The sequence below is a fragment of the Protopterus annectens genome, chromosome 11.part0 (assembly GCF_019279795.1).
Source record: "Protopterus annectens isolate FY-2018-M chromosome 11.part0, PAN1.0, whole genome shotgun sequence".
In the NCBI taxonomy this organism is placed as follows: domain Eukaryota; kingdom Metazoa; phylum Chordata; order Ceratodontiformes; family Protopteridae; genus Protopterus; species Protopterus annectens.
The window spans coordinates 1,337,962,664-1,337,978,472 of NC_056745.1; the positions used below are offsets into that span (position 1 = coordinate 1,337,962,664).

General features: G+C 38.1%; 1 protein-coding gene across 1 annotated transcript in view; it reads right to left on the bottom strand.

Annotated features, from left to right (window-relative positions):
• Positions 1 to 15,809, bottom strand: part of SBF1 (SET binding factor 1) — a gene marked incomplete in the record, with an annotated part of 3,250,730 nt that overhangs the window by 411,516 nt on the left and 2,823,405 nt on the right. Inside the window, 1 exon segment of the mRNA XM_044088658.1 lies at positions 115 to 348. Coding sequence (XP_043944593.1) covers positions 115 to 348 — 234 coding nt within the window.

The window sequence follows — 15,809 nt, forward strand, 5'->3', positions numbered from 1 at the left end:
TTCTACAAAGTGTCTAAAATTGGATTTAAAGCTTTTCTTTGGTTGTCAGATCACTACAGGTAAAGTTCATGCTCTAAAATAGAAAATGTTATGCATAGTTCTACTTAACCTTACCTCTAGCAGTTTGGTGATGGCATCTGGCTCTACCTTACTTCTGTTATCATAGCAAGGCCAAATTATTTTTCGCTTTGACTGTGGGGCAGAGGTGTCTTGCTTGTCACTGTCTTCTGCTTGTTCACATCTCCCATTGACCAGTTCCCAATCATACGAGGGACCCTCTGATAACACCTCACTTGTGTAGTAATCCCATATCTTCAAGTTGGAGATATTGCTATAAGGCCTCAGAACCTGCAAAAAAGGAAATCACCGTAAGGATGACTGTGAAGTTACACAAATTATTTATTTTCTAAGTATACATTTATTTTAGTTCCTTAAACTCAAGGCTTGTGGCTAGTTCTTACAATTTCAAACTTTTCTTTCATCCACAAGTATCCAATACTTAAAGATGTTGGACACATCCAAAGTTTATCCTAGACCTAGATGCCACCATTAGCTGGGCAGGGAGGCAAAATATCAGGCCGCTACAAACAAAATATTATTATTTAATGCTACCTTACAGAGGACCCTTGTGTTATGTTTGTTCACAAGTACTTCCACTCTTTATAATTCATGACAAAAATGTAATAAAGATGGTGTCGTTTTACAGATGCAGAAGTGGTACAGAGGCACAATTCTTACAGTCCTTACCAACACTGACATTACTAAGATGGGACTAGTTTGCCAAAATACTACTAGGCCCTCAGCTAGTCTCAAAGGGTCTTCCCACTAATGTGATGGCTTAGCAGCACAGAAGCTACAAAACAGTCTATGCTTCCACTCAGGTTACAACAGCTATAACATTGCACTAGATGTAAATTCATCCACTTGGCTCCCAACAAGGACTTATCAGACTTCACCTCCAAGCAAATACCTGCCTCAGGTTTACAGTCATTCAAATGTCTATTACAAGTATGCAAAATCAGGGCTAGCAAATGCAATAAAACAATTTTAACAACTCGAGCATCAAACAACAGTAAGCAAGAACAGAACTAATGCAAAAAAAAAAGAATAATAAAAACATTACCGGTTTACTAAAACAGCATTACAAAGCCAACAAAAAGGTTGATGACTTTAGACAAAGTAATGCAACAGTCTGTGAAAAACATATTTTAATAAATAAGCCTTTTTATCACCTAGTTTTGCAGCCTCATTTTTATAAACTAGCTTTGCATTAGTCATTTTCTTATTTTATTTCCTACCAAGTGAAAAACTGCACTCAGACTCCTCCTAACATAGCCACAAAAAAGGAAAAATACAGGTCTGTGTATGTATACTCAGCATAACATCAGATCTTTGACTAATAGTCATTGTTCAAGTAAATTGGAACATCTGGGATTATCTTGGTTTACCCTACATCTCTTGTGGTGTGAAGCTACATAAACAATTGATCCAGTCCTTCTCTGCACAAATCAATACTGACTTCTCCTGGTAGGGCTCCCCTTCACATTCCACACTGGGCATATGTTTTCTTCAATTCTCCAAGGCATAGCTCCCTAACAGATAAAGATGGATATAGAAAAAAAAAGACCTCTCCTTTTGTGTAATTAAACAAAGTATAAAACCTTAAAGAATAAGATGCAAGCAATATTTTAACTGCAACCACCTGCATCCTGCGAGTGAGTAGCTAACTATGGCAGTGGTGAAAAATAAAATTGTAAGAAAACAAAATGATAATGTGATAACTAGGACCCTAAGAAAACAAAAACTTAGCCCTGGTAAAAATTAACTCATAAAATAAATCTATCAGATGCCACAGAATTCAATTAACAGATGTGAATCAAAGAATCTGTGACTCAAATCTATCTCCTGAAATATTTGATTTTCATGTAAAAGACATTACAGCTGACAGATATTTGTGAGCATTATAAACTACTAAAATGCAATGTTGTGCTTAAAATTGCCAGTTACCTTTTACCTAAAATAAAAATCAGTTTTCTAAGACTAGTGCACTAATCTTGACCAAATTTCGTAACACATTATTTTGCAATAAATTTTTAAGCAAATTTGACACCATCACTCGGGAATGAAACCTTATGGAGAACATTTTGGATTTACTCCAGGAATTATATTCCATTCCCTAGTGTTTTATGGTCAGTATATGATTTATCACAAATGCTCATCTCATTCACTTCAAGAAAATAATTTATGTCCCCACACCTTCTCCTAAGTGTAGTTTTTGTGAGGCATAAAAAGAAGATATTTGGTATAGCTTTTGGTTTAGCCCAATATATCCCCACCCTATATATTCCCAGACTCTGGAAAATCAAAATGGCAAATTCTAGAAATTTGTATTATTCAGCATGGCTTAGCATGGTAACAGGTTGTTGTTGTGTCTTTCGGCTTTTCCCGGTTAGGGGTCACCACAGCGGAACTCCGGTCCGCTAATGATTGGCAGTTGATTTTTACGTGCTGAGTTGCCAGCCCTAATGCACAACCTTCAACGAAGGTACGCCCATTCACGCATGTCTACACGCAGAAGACGCTCTAGCTGAGAGTCGAACCGGTCAGCGTCTTACTGGTAATTTTAGGAAATTTAATATTCAGCCTTAATAAAGGGAAATCTACATTATTTGCTTTATTTGGCAAATTTCTAAATTACCATTCACTGGACTACTATCAAGGCAGCAATAAGTGAAACTATCTTCCAGCATTATTAAGCATTTGGGGCACACACAATTTTCACATAAATTTAAGAAACATTATTCTAACTGGTAAACTTTTTGAAATTTCAAGTTATTAACAAATGTTCATATTTTTGGAGTTGCTCTTCCAAGGTTCAAACTGCTGATCTCTAAAGACTTAACTATTAGGAGTTTACAGCTGCAAGATCTTTCATAAAACTAGCAAGCTGTAAGTAAAGCACTCAACATTTTGAACTGGGCACTCTATATATTGTATGCAATCTATGTTCAGTAGATATACTAGACTATGCATCTTCTGCAAATCATTGCTGTTTGTAATGTGTATAACGCTGTGTGTGTTTGCAAATAGTCATTCAACATTGCTGTTTCATACTTTCTTTGATGAAAACTAATGAAAATAGCTCAGAAAAAAAATCAAGTAAACAAATGCCCATAGTAACAAAAATATTTTTTATATACATATATGTTAACCTCAAGTAAATTAAACAAAAAGGTTATTGATGACTGTTTGACGACCACAGATGACTGAAAACACAGTTGATCAATTGCAAAGGCAGGATCACAGTTATGGAGGTAAGGGATTATGCCATTTCCCACATGACTGTGCCATCTCAGTATTCGTATATATCTAATGGATCTACTTTGAAACATCGACACCCATATAATCAAGCAACACTTTCGCACAGACAGAAACTGCGAAAACTAAAATACCAGAATGTCAAATTTTTCCCAGGGTAAGTAAACATTTGCCCAACATGCCCTTTTCTCGACTGTAGTGTGATCCTGGAGTTGGGTATGTACAAGTTGGGAGGGTGAGGTTGTGGGGGCCATAGCCTCCCAACTAGGTGGGTTTTACTTAGTTTGTGCTCCGCGTAAGTTTGGGCAGGTGCTTACTTACTCTGGGAAATCTTCACCGTTCAGGTATTTCAGTTTTTGCAATTTTCGTTCCGGGAAAATGTTGTTCGGTTATATAGGCGTCAATATTTCAAAGCAGATCCATCTATATCTTATCTATTATACATTTTATTTATTTGTAATTTGTTTACGAAGGAACTCCACTGGCATGTTCAGAACCCATTTTCAGTGGAGGCCCGGGGAGAAAAGCTCCGCAATTTACATGCAGCGTTCAAAAGTAAATACAAATTCATACAGCAGTAATACATGGAGTAGATAAACATTCAAATGAAAAGTAAAATACAAGAACTCAGCACTCAGTAGCCAGAAACCTTTGCATGTAGATACACAAGTAAAGATGTAAGACAATAAACAAGTTATCTTGGTCTTATACAGTTCCATGTAGAAGAAAGGTATTCTCATAATGAACTTTTGAAAAAGGCAGGTTCTTAGTAGTTCTAATAGAAATGGTAGGGCATTCCAATTTTTGGCTATGGAACAGAAGTACAGGAGTTGGCCAGCAGGAAGGTTTGGCTTATGTACCTACAAGAAATGCTGCTTCTCAGATTTGAGGGGCCTGCTTGGGAGGTAGTGAGTAAATACTGAGCTGAGGGCAGGACAATCTGATGGTTTAAAGATTATTTTGTGTGCTACAGTTAATTCCATGTAGGTGAGGTAGTTAGGAAGTTCAAGCCATTTCTGGGAACTTAGAGCGGTACAATGATGGGTAGAGTATTTAGCATTAATAGCAAATCTGGCTATTTTACTGTAACATCTCTTGAGCTTGGCCTTTAGTGAGGCTTGGAGGTTGGTAAGTAATGGAGCACCAGAGATGAGTGAAGGGAGTAAGCAGAGGCAAAGGTTTGTCTAGTGAAGGGGCTTAGGAAGTGAATGTGTCTATACAGAACTCCTAGTTTTTGATGGGTTTGATGGACATTATGTTGTATGTGGATATCAGATTTGAGGTGTTCATCTATAGTACCCCCAAGAAGTTTTGTGTGGTTAACAACTTTGATTTAAGAGTTATTTTGAGAATACATTAATAAATTAGTTTTGTCTAATGGAGTTGAATTTTTAGGGATGAACAGAATGAGCTTGGATTTATCTGGGTTGAGAGCCAGGGTGGTTATTATACATCCAGGTTTCTGTGGTAGAGAAGGCCACTTGAGTTTTATGCTGTAGATCAGACACTGAGTCAGCCGAACATATAATAGTCTAATTGTCTGCGTACTGAATAATGGACCCCTGAGTCATATAAGAATGGAAATCTTTAATGAAAATACTGAATAGGAGGGGCCCAAGTATGGAGCCTTGAAGAACTCCAGTACAGGTAATTAGAAATGGAGAGATGGAGTATTGCCATTTGACTGCTTGTTGTCTTGTCTTTTAAATAACTTGAAAACCAATTAAGTGTGTTAGGGAAAGTCCAATTTTATTGAGTTGGGATAGAAATAAAGGCTGGAGATGAATTTACCAGAGTCACGGGTTCTGTTTACTGCATCCATGAAAGATATGTGGCCTGGTCTGAAACCATGTTGGGTGGGTGACAGGAGTTGGTTATTAAGAAGAAAAAGCAGACTTTGAGATTGTATGCAGTCTTCCAAGATCTCTGAGATAGGTGAGAGAATGCCGACAGTATTAAGGTTGGTGATATTATTAATGTTGCCACCTTTATGGAGAGGTAGAATATAAGCTTTTTCCATGTTTTGGGGAATGTGGGATTCTTGGATGGATCTACTATTAATATACTAATAGGATAGGCAATGGCTTTAGCTGCACTTTTAAGTATTCTGAGGGTATATTGTTGGGTGCATTACAGCTGGGTTTAAAGAATGGGAGTTAGAGTGAATGTGGGTACAAAAGTGGGATGTAGTATACTCAGTGGATGTGGTGGTATTTCCAGGGCTGTAATTAGTTTGGGGAAACTTAGCAGTAATGTCAGCTACAGAACTGACAAAGAATGAATTGAAGAGGGTAGATATTTCTTGAGATGATTTGTCGAGATGGCAACATGGGTTGTTTTTTTGTGCCTGGCTATAGAAGTGAGTTAATGGAATTCCAGACTTTTTTTTTTTTTTTTTTTTTTTTGGGGGGGGGGTTGTTTCTGGCCACTTTGCAGTTTTATATAGTATTCTTTTTTATCTTTGTTGATTTTTTTTTTTTAACCTGGTCAAAAAGTTGTTTAAATTTTAACAGGTCTGGAGCATTTTCGTTGGTTTGTCAATATTTCCATATTTTCCCCCTGGTGACCATAAGATCTTTTAGTAGGTTTAGTTAGCCATGGGGCAGGGTATGATTTTATCCTCTTATTACTAAGGGGTGCTACGCTATTTCCATTTATACATAAATATACGGGTTCACTATAGAATCCCGAAATACTGAAATCTCAAATTTCAGTATTTTGAAATTCTATAGCTGAAACCTTTAAATACCGAAACCCCATAACCGCGAAATTTAAAATCACGAACCTACAGTGCAAATACACCACACACATACACAGAATTGCCCCCCCCCCACAATCAAACAAACAATCTGACACTACAGGCAAGCAAAGGCGGGCATGCACGCTCCCCAAACCTCCCCACTTATATATACTAACTCCGAAATCACACACACATTTCACAGCCCCTTGCACACACACATCACAGCCAAAACACACACTAACACCAACACACTCATATGTACTCACCTATACTTACACCTATGCATTTGCACACTGCAACACCAGAAGCTCTGAACATCGTTAATTTGAATTTCGTGCTTCTGGTGTTTTGGAATTTCAAGGCTTCGGTATTATAATTTCGAAATACTAAAAGTACACACAAATACAGATATAGATATCTAAATCTTATATATATATATATATATATATATATATATATATATATACATACATACACACACACACACACATATACATATACACACACACACATCTATATTGATATTTATGTGTGTATATATATATCTATATCTATACATCTATATATCTATATCTATATTTATATCTATACACATATGAGTGCTGTGTGTTTGGGTGACTGTTTTGGTCAAAAGCCAGAAATTCAGTGTTGTTTGTGCAAATGTCTGGTTTACTGAATGGACGTTTCGTTGAATGCTTGCCTTACCGAAAAAGGTAAATAGGATGTATACTAGGAGTGTGTGAGTGCAAATGTGTTTGTTAGGGTTAATATGGTTAGTTAAGGGGACAATTTATATATGTATGTGTGTATGGAGAGTGTTCAAGCTGTCTTGTGTAATGATAATGTTATGGGAAGGGTATCTTAAAGTTAAGATGCATGTTAGGATTAGAGTTAGCATGCAATGTTTATTTAATGAGGCTACTGACAATTTAGAAGTCTGACTGCACACTTATTGTTGCGAAGAAAAGGAAACTTGCCTGTGATCACTTGAATTTTTTTACAAAGCGAATATTTTGAGATGGCTTTAGGAATGCAATACATTGCAGAGAATTCAATGTGATATACACAATAAAGCTAACTCTAATGCTTCTGCCATTCCATCTTTGTCATCATCCTCTAGGACACCTGAGGCTTTATCACAGTCCTGAACAAGCTTCTGCAGATTTTGGTTCCAAGGACTTTCTACTCTACCAGAACCAATAGCACAGCTCCCTTTTAAGAAAGAGAGAGAAACAGCAAAAAAGAAACTGACAGGTTGCAACCAAGGAAGATGCAATCTATGAGCATGTCACAGAGCAATGACTGATCACTTTAATATATAACTTGTTAATGCATACGTTAACTGAAATTGAAAAAGCAGTTTTGGAAAAAGGCTCAACTTCTATACTAGCCCAGGACTGTGACTTGGCTGAGACTTTAACTGAACTGATAGTTTCTTGTCCATAATTTAAGTTTGAAAATGCTTTTGTCTAATGGGAATGATGTTGCCCTAACTAGTAATTGATATCCAAGTATAAAATAACCAAGAGCAGTCATGCCAGTGCATCCTCCTTTAGTTAGTATTCCTTAAAACTATGGGCAGAATACATATGATCTTTATATCTTTATGATAAATTAAAATGGCAAAATTAATGGTAATTTTTTTTTAACTTGAAATCTCGTGAAACTTGCGCACTATGAGAACTTGGGTTGAATACTGTTTTTATACATCCTGCAGATAAAGGGGGTATATTACTGTACTTATGGATGTTGATAAGTACTTTGAATCAATGGTCCCTCTGCTGAATGACAGCACTACATACAATATTTTATCTATTGTTTCAGTTAACAGGTTAATATCCAATGTCAAGGTTGCTGTGCAGGAGCTATATTTAAACTTGTATATTACCCATGAATTATTTAAATATTTCAGCATGCTTGAACCAGTTTTACTTATGATTTATGGCCTAACGAAAGTCCATAAAAATTTAATATGCCCATCTATGCACCCTACAGATTCTGGATGTGGCTGAATTACAGAGTCAGTTTCTATATATTTAGAACAAATACTCAGACTTATTCTGAAGTCAACCATGTATTAGTTGATACTGATGAGTTTCTTAAAAAGCTGAACTATTGATACAATAACAGTATTTTCAGATCCACATCTTATTTACTAGCTACATTTGAAGTAAACTTTCACTTACATCTATTCCCACTGAGTCTGGTAGAGACCCATAAGACATACTGTAGGTCAGTCAACAACCCCACAACACTAATACCTGTATTAACATTATATTTACTCTGCTTGAATTAGTGTTAGAAAATATTTTTTTACTAAAATAATAGAGTTTATTACCAGACAAGAGGCGTTGTCATGGGCACACCAGTTGTGAATACTTATGCTAATCTTGTGTTTTATAAGTGGGAAATTAACTACATATTCAATGCTAACAATCCATTTAAGGATTATATCCTTTTTTATGGAAGACTTGTGTATGACATTTTTATGGTATGGGATAGTGATGTATGTAAATTAATTTAATCAGTACTTAAATAGTAGTACTAATGTTTTACAATTTGGTATGAATTTATCAGATCTGGGTATGATTTTCTGGATGTATATCTTTATAAAGATTCAAATGGACTACTTGGGAAGAAAAGATTTATAACAGATGATGAGGATTCAGCATAGAAGCAACTCAGAAGAAATGAATGCAATTCTTTCACTTGTAAAAAAAAAAAACACTTGTAAAAAAATTATGATCCAGTAGTATGCCCATATTTTAAATCAAGTGCTGAGAATGCAGTGGCATGGTCTAACAAGGACACATCTTCACAATCATTGCTTCCATTTGTATTGTCTCATGGAAGCAATTCTAAATGCATTATTAATATTTTGAAACACTGCACAGACATTGCCAACATCCTAGCTGACAGGTTCAGCGCAAACTCCCACCCCCACCAAAAGGGCAAATATCTATCCCAGCAGAGTGCTGCCCCCCGGACATCTCAGATGCTCAGGTAAGAGCCGCCCTCTCCAAAGCAAAAAACACAGCACCAATGGGACCAGACGGTGTCCCGGGCTGCGTCCTACATGAACTCCAAGAAGAGCTAAACCCAAACATAAAACTACTGTTCAATCTCAGCCTTACTACAGGATATGTGCCCAAAGAGTGGCGTACAGCAACCGTGGTCCCTCTCCATAAAGGTGGTGCCTCAAACCTGACTAGCTTGGTCTGCAAAGCTATGGAAAGGATCATCATGGACCTCATAAATAAAGATATTGGGGACCTACAGACACTGGATCCTACCCAGTTCGGCTTTAAGGCAGATCCTACCTCTTAAACCTGGTTGATTTCTTTGAAACAGTCACCAAGGCCATTGACGAGAGGAAAGTGGTCCACACACCCTACCTGGACCTCGCAAAAGCCTTCGATACAATACCCCACTCGGGCATTATAGATAAGCTCACCAGCTTAAATATAAACCCCTATGTCACTAAATGGATTGCAAACTGGCTCAAGGACAGAACCCACATGGTTAGAATTGCTGGAGCCATGTCAGACTCCAAACCAGTTACAAGTGGTGTCCCACAAGGCTCAGTCCTGGGACCTCTCTTGTTCAGTATATATTTCTCGGAGGTACAGGCCAACACGGAAGGACTGTGGCTGACCAAGTTCGCAGATGACTGCAAACTGGGCACCATAATCGACTCTCCAGCCGACACAAGCATCCTCCAAAAGGGCCTCATAGAAACAGACAACTGGTGCCAGAGCCATGGCCTCAAGCTAAATGCCAAAAAGTGTATAGTCATCCCCTTTGGCAAAAACAAAGTGCCCACAAATTACCACATAGGTGGTAATCCATTAAGTACAGAAGAAGTAATTAGGGACCTGGGGACCCAAGTTGATAGCAATCTCTCATGTGACAGCCACGTGGCCAAAGTGGTTAGAAAAACAATTAATATAGCCCACCTAATCATGAAGGGATTCACATCTAGATCAGGAGAGGTCATCGTGCCTCTTTACTCATCCCTCATCAGGCCCATAATTGAGTATAATGCCCCTTTTGGGATGTACCTTACCAGACACCTGCAGCAACTGGAAAGACCCCAAAAGTACCTCACCAAGAGGATCAAAGGGCTCAAACAGATGCCATATACTGCCCGGTTAAAGAAACTCCAGCTCTACTCAGTGGCATACCGCCTGTTCAGAGGCGATCTGTGCCTGACGTATAAAGCCACGTCCAACCCGGAATTAATGGACATGCTGCACCTCAGAAAATCCAAATCCCATCGAGCTACGCGCTCGAGAGACTTGAACCTCAGCACTGAAATAAATAGGACATGCTGGAGGGACAGATTTATAACCCAGAGGCTCCCTTCACTCTGGAATAAAATCCCAGTCCAGGTTAGGCAGAGTCCCTCACTGACTCTCTTCAAGAGGATCTTGATGAGTGGATGGGAGATCGTAGGTTTACCCCGGGTATCACTTCTGTGTCACTGTTAGACAGAGGCACAGTATACTAACCTCGAAAAAGGGCATAGCAAAATAAATTTAAAATGGGTGGCGAAAGCCAAACACATTCTGGCTAGGCTTATAAATGCCCTAGGGCAGATAGCCTAGTATGAACCTATGAACCTATGGACTACTTTGACTAGCTCTACAGATATCAAGAGACTGTCAGGCACAACACCTAGATTTGTCTTTAAAAATAAAATGAATTTGACGCAACAGTTATGTTACAAGACGATGCTTCATAACTCCCTCAAGGGTAGTAGAGCTGTTAAACAACCTTGTTTGAATAGTAATTATTGTCCGTATATGCTACAGACTTCTTGGTGGGTCTTGATGCAGAGAAGAAAGCATTTGACAGAGTAAGCTGGGATGTTACGAGTCGGGCAATGGAAGCATCTGCATTCCTTCATACAATAATGGGTTAATTAGAAGGATATATGAAGGATCAAGTGTGAAAGTTCCTCTCAGATTAAGTTGTGTTTGAAGAGAGCAACGAGGCAGGCGTGTCCTCTCTTCCATTTATTTGCTTTATATTTAGAGCCACTATCAATGAAAATAAGCGACTCAGAAATTCAAGGCCATAACTGGTTGGTAATCACGAACAGCTGGCTTTACTTGCAGATGATATTATTTTGTACATGATATATCCCAAAAAGGACATCTCAGTGTTGTGGAATATTTTGAGACAGTTTCAAGTTTTTTCAGGATAATAAAAGTAAAACAATGGTTGTAGCTGTGAGTTATGTACCCACACAAAAAATGGTGGTTGTAGCTGTGAGTTATGTACCCACACAAAAAATGGTTCCATAATAACCATATTTATGGAGACATGATAAATTGAAGTATTTATGAGTATGGCTTAGAAAGACATCTGTTATGGCAGATAAGGATATGTGGGAAGAGACTAAACAAAACAAAATACATAAAAAATGAGAAACTGTAAGCTCTCGTTTATGGATCTGGAAGTAAGATACAAGAACTGAATATATTTTTAGTCTCTCTAGTTTTTTATGCAGGTCAGGCCTATTTTTATCAACCAAAGGAGAAGTTGTGGGCAATAATTAATACACAGCTCAAGAAATGTATCTGGAAGGGGGAAGAGGGCAAAAGTTAAGTGGGATAAGCTGATCATTCCAATAGAAGAAAATGGTTTAAGACTACCTGACTTGAAGGGATATTTTACAGCTACACAAATAAGGCTCATAACACAAGCAGAAGGTTATAATTCAAAATGGAAAGGGATGATGATGAAGCGCTGGGGGGCAGGAGTTCAAGAAATAAAGAGAGTGGGATTTTGGATACAGCTCCTTAAGGAGACTAACAACAGCCATACATATTACATTATATTCATAAAGTAACAGAAACTATTCTAAGAACTAAGCCAACATGAGAATGGAGAAAGAAGATTTTGCTAATAGGGATGAGTGCAAATACGAGTACAGAAAACAGGTAAAAGAGGGCTGGAATTTACTGGAGAAAATTAGCAAAGGACCAAGGTATTGGGGGTAAGGCAATAGACTGGGATAAGGCCAAGACGATGTTTCGACAGACCTCCCAACCGTCCCGAATTACTGGGTTTTTACCGAGTTTTTGGGGTCAAAATGAAAGGGTGCCACTCGGGAATCGTGGCACCCTTTCATTTCCGATTTTTTTGCTTTTTTTTTTATGTTTTGAATTTTCGCGCTGTCGGAGCTGATGTCAGCTCCATCAGCGCTACCAGTCAGTTGGAATTGAGCTCAAGGAGCTTGCATCATTATTTCTGGCTGACTGTGAGCGGGCGGGAAATGGGAATTAAACAGCAGCAGCACTAATGCTGCCGAGAATGAGCTGCTGGCCAAGGGTTTACTTTTTTAAATTGCTATGCTGAGAATGGGCTGGCGACTGGAGTTTACTTTATTTTTGCACATTTCTGCCGAGTCGGTGCCGACGTAAACGGACTTTGGGCTGCAGGCTGAGAGAATGGGATGAAGCAAGGCAAGGCATTAGCCAGGTAAGGAAACAAAGTGTGTGTGTGTGAGAGTCCCAACCCAAGCCGAGAATCGAGCGGGAGAACCTCTTGCTGTGAGGTAACAACGCTACTGCTGCTGTGTAATCAGTATAACATATGAAAAAGATATTATGTTGATCCTCTTGGGCCTTTTTGAGTTATGTGTACTAGAACCATTTGGGGCTGTGCTCTCTTTAGTGTTGTGGTTTTCCTACAGTTGGCAAGGACAGAGTTACTTTGAGGCATTCCTTCATTGCTCAAAAAGCCACCAGGGCAGGGGTTCATGTAAATGACACAAACCTGGGCCTGGACACAACTACACTTAAAGCTATATGGAACTCTAATATAGGCCTTTTGCTGGAGGATTTGCCTTTGGTTCTTGATGAGTGTAGAAATGTCCTCCTGGTGAGTCATTTTAGAGGTATACACACCAGTTTATGTCATTTCTAAATTTTAAGTGTTAACAGCAAATGTTAAGGCATATACTAATTTAGGCTTTTATACACCCCCTATATCTCTCTCTGCCTAGAAATCTTGCTGCAAGAAGCTAGTAATGTAACTGCTGTCTAGTAAATCCCCCCGACATATTGTTTACAGTTTGTTTTTTGCAAAGTTTATTCCTGTCTGGCACAAGGCTATCAAAATAAAGAAAAAAACAGATGTAGAGATATCCCCAACCACTTCAGCTTCATAGTCGAGATGGGTGCTCCCCTATGCAACTAGCAGTGCAACCCAATTTAAGCTTGTATAACTTCTAGAGTACCACTAGTTCCTTTTTGTCTGAGATAGGTTATTCTTTGTTTTTAACTTGCAGCACTCTTGGTAGTTGAGGGTGGTTCACTGTCACTGTTTGGCATATTTAGAGTTTTCTGATTATGAAACCCTTATTGGAGTTAACTAATCTTCTTTCTCTTTCTTTCTCTCTCTCTCTCTCTCACACACTCTCTCACTCTCTCTCTTACAATAGTAGATACATTGTTGTGTGTGTGTGTGTGTGGGGGGGGGGGGGCTGGGTATTCACTTATTGTCAGGTTACAGGTATGAGCGCAATTTATTACTTCACTTTATGTTACTGAGACCTGGTCCTGCCTTTTTCTTTGCTTGCTCGTTCAGTTTGATACACATGATATAAAATCCATCAATTGTCAAGTTATAGAGCTTCAATATGTTTATAGATTACTAGGGGCAATTTTTGTCCGAGACGTTTAAGTGGTTTTGGTCTGTGGAATAAAAAAGCTTCAATGAGAATAAAGGACATTGAGAGCCACACAGAACAGTATTACCAAGTTAAACTTATATTCTAGTTGTTATGCTGCAATAAGTGCATATTAGTTATTGTACTGTTATAAAGGATCTGATTTCTTGAGTCCACATACTTATGTTTGGGGAGGATTCAGGAGGACCCGGAAATTATATAAATTATCTGAGTAATGTAGCATCCTAGTGGGATTACTGGACTCAGTCCAGCTTCAGCTGGATGTAAGTAACATGCAGCTAGCTTACTGAAACATTTGATCTGTTCTGTTAGTTCCTTTGAGGACTCATACACAACTAGGGTTGCCACCTTTTCAAATGCCCAAAGTGGGACATTTTTGGTACAAACGTCCGATTTTGCAGGCTGAAACATGCCCACGGCCAGTACAAAGGACAGAACTTCACTTTTTTTGCCTAAATAAAAGCTTATTCTTGTAGCATTTAGTTGCTTATTCTGTTTATTATAACATTTAGGTGTTTCAGATACATAACTGTTTTATGCAACTATTACTTAAAATATAGGAAATAATTTTGTCCTAAAATCTCAGGACATTTGCCATTTTTACAATTATTTTGCAGGACACAACTGCGCAAAGAGGGACTGTCCCTTGCAAAGTGGGACAGGTGGTAATGCTAATATATGCTTTGAAGAGAAATGCTGCTAATTAACTGTCACAGAAGCTGGTAGGGCTTGCATAAATATACACAAAGTCATTTAAAGAACAGAGGCAGGCAAGAAAGAAGCTATGAAAGCAATCATAGCCTGGCTGCTTCATGCATTCAGTAATTGAGAAAGCACTGCTAGAAATACCTTGGTCTAGAGATTACATTTGGTGTTTCATTCCAATATGCTTTTCCTGTTTTTAATAGTTGAATGCTTTTATTATCTGTTTTCCAGAAGGAGCAAAAAAACTGTTTATAAATTAGAAATATCTTTTATGATGGAAATGTTCTGAATTGGGCAATTTTATAATTATTGGTTCATGCATTTTCTTTCATTACCTACTGTACAGCCTACTGTAAAAATGTTCATTCAAACAATAAATTTAAAATGTGCTCTGTCTAGCAAGTGTGCTGTATTATACAAGGACTATAACTTAATAAAGAAAAGAACGCATCATGTATGTTTCTTGTTTTGTGTGCAAGGAGCCAATGATTTGAAAACAGCCCAAAGGTAATCTTTATCCACCACTGGCCAGATGCATTTTCTTTGGATGTGGTATGGGTTTTAATGCTATTTCGATGAATGTGAGTTTCAAGGGCAGAGAAGTATTAATGCCAAGTCTGTTTTCATCGTGAGACAGTATTGCTTTATCAGATGTCTGTTAGTGTTTGTGCACTGATGTGCTTTAAAATGTAAAAATAAAATCCAAATAATCATTGTAGAAGTAAAGCAGTATGCATGCACACATTAGTGCTTATCGTAAATGGGGCGAAATAGCCAGGTAATGGGATACTGGAATGGCTACAGGGGGACTCTAGTGCCATATTTTGGTTGTCTGTTCAGTTTGTATTCGAAAGTTGTTATCCCACAACTCCATTAGAGTGGGTGGGGTTATGTAATTCTGTATGCAAATTAGATGTTAATCAGCGTACAGATTTGTACCTATTTTTCATGGGCCTTGTCCAGATTTTTGATATTTCCAGGTTGAGAGGTATGTGTTTCGACTGCAGACTAGACAGTGCCTTCCCTACCAGGAATTGATTAATATCAGAGTACAGGCAAAGAAAGAGGGATAGGGGAATTTTAAGTGAAAGACCTGCTCTGGTGTGGGTTTTAGTTGAATCTAGAACAGAAGATGCTGTTAAAAAAGGAAGAATTAGTACAGCATATAAAATTCTGCATGATAACTAATCAGAGTTCAGAAAGCCTAGGAATAGAGACTGGAACAGTAATTTGCAAGGGAACAATGTGAGGATATATGTATGGTTCTCAAGTATACAACAAAGTGCAGAAGGTTTAGGATCTTTGCATAGGTATTTTATACTCAAGAAGACTTTGAAGAATTTT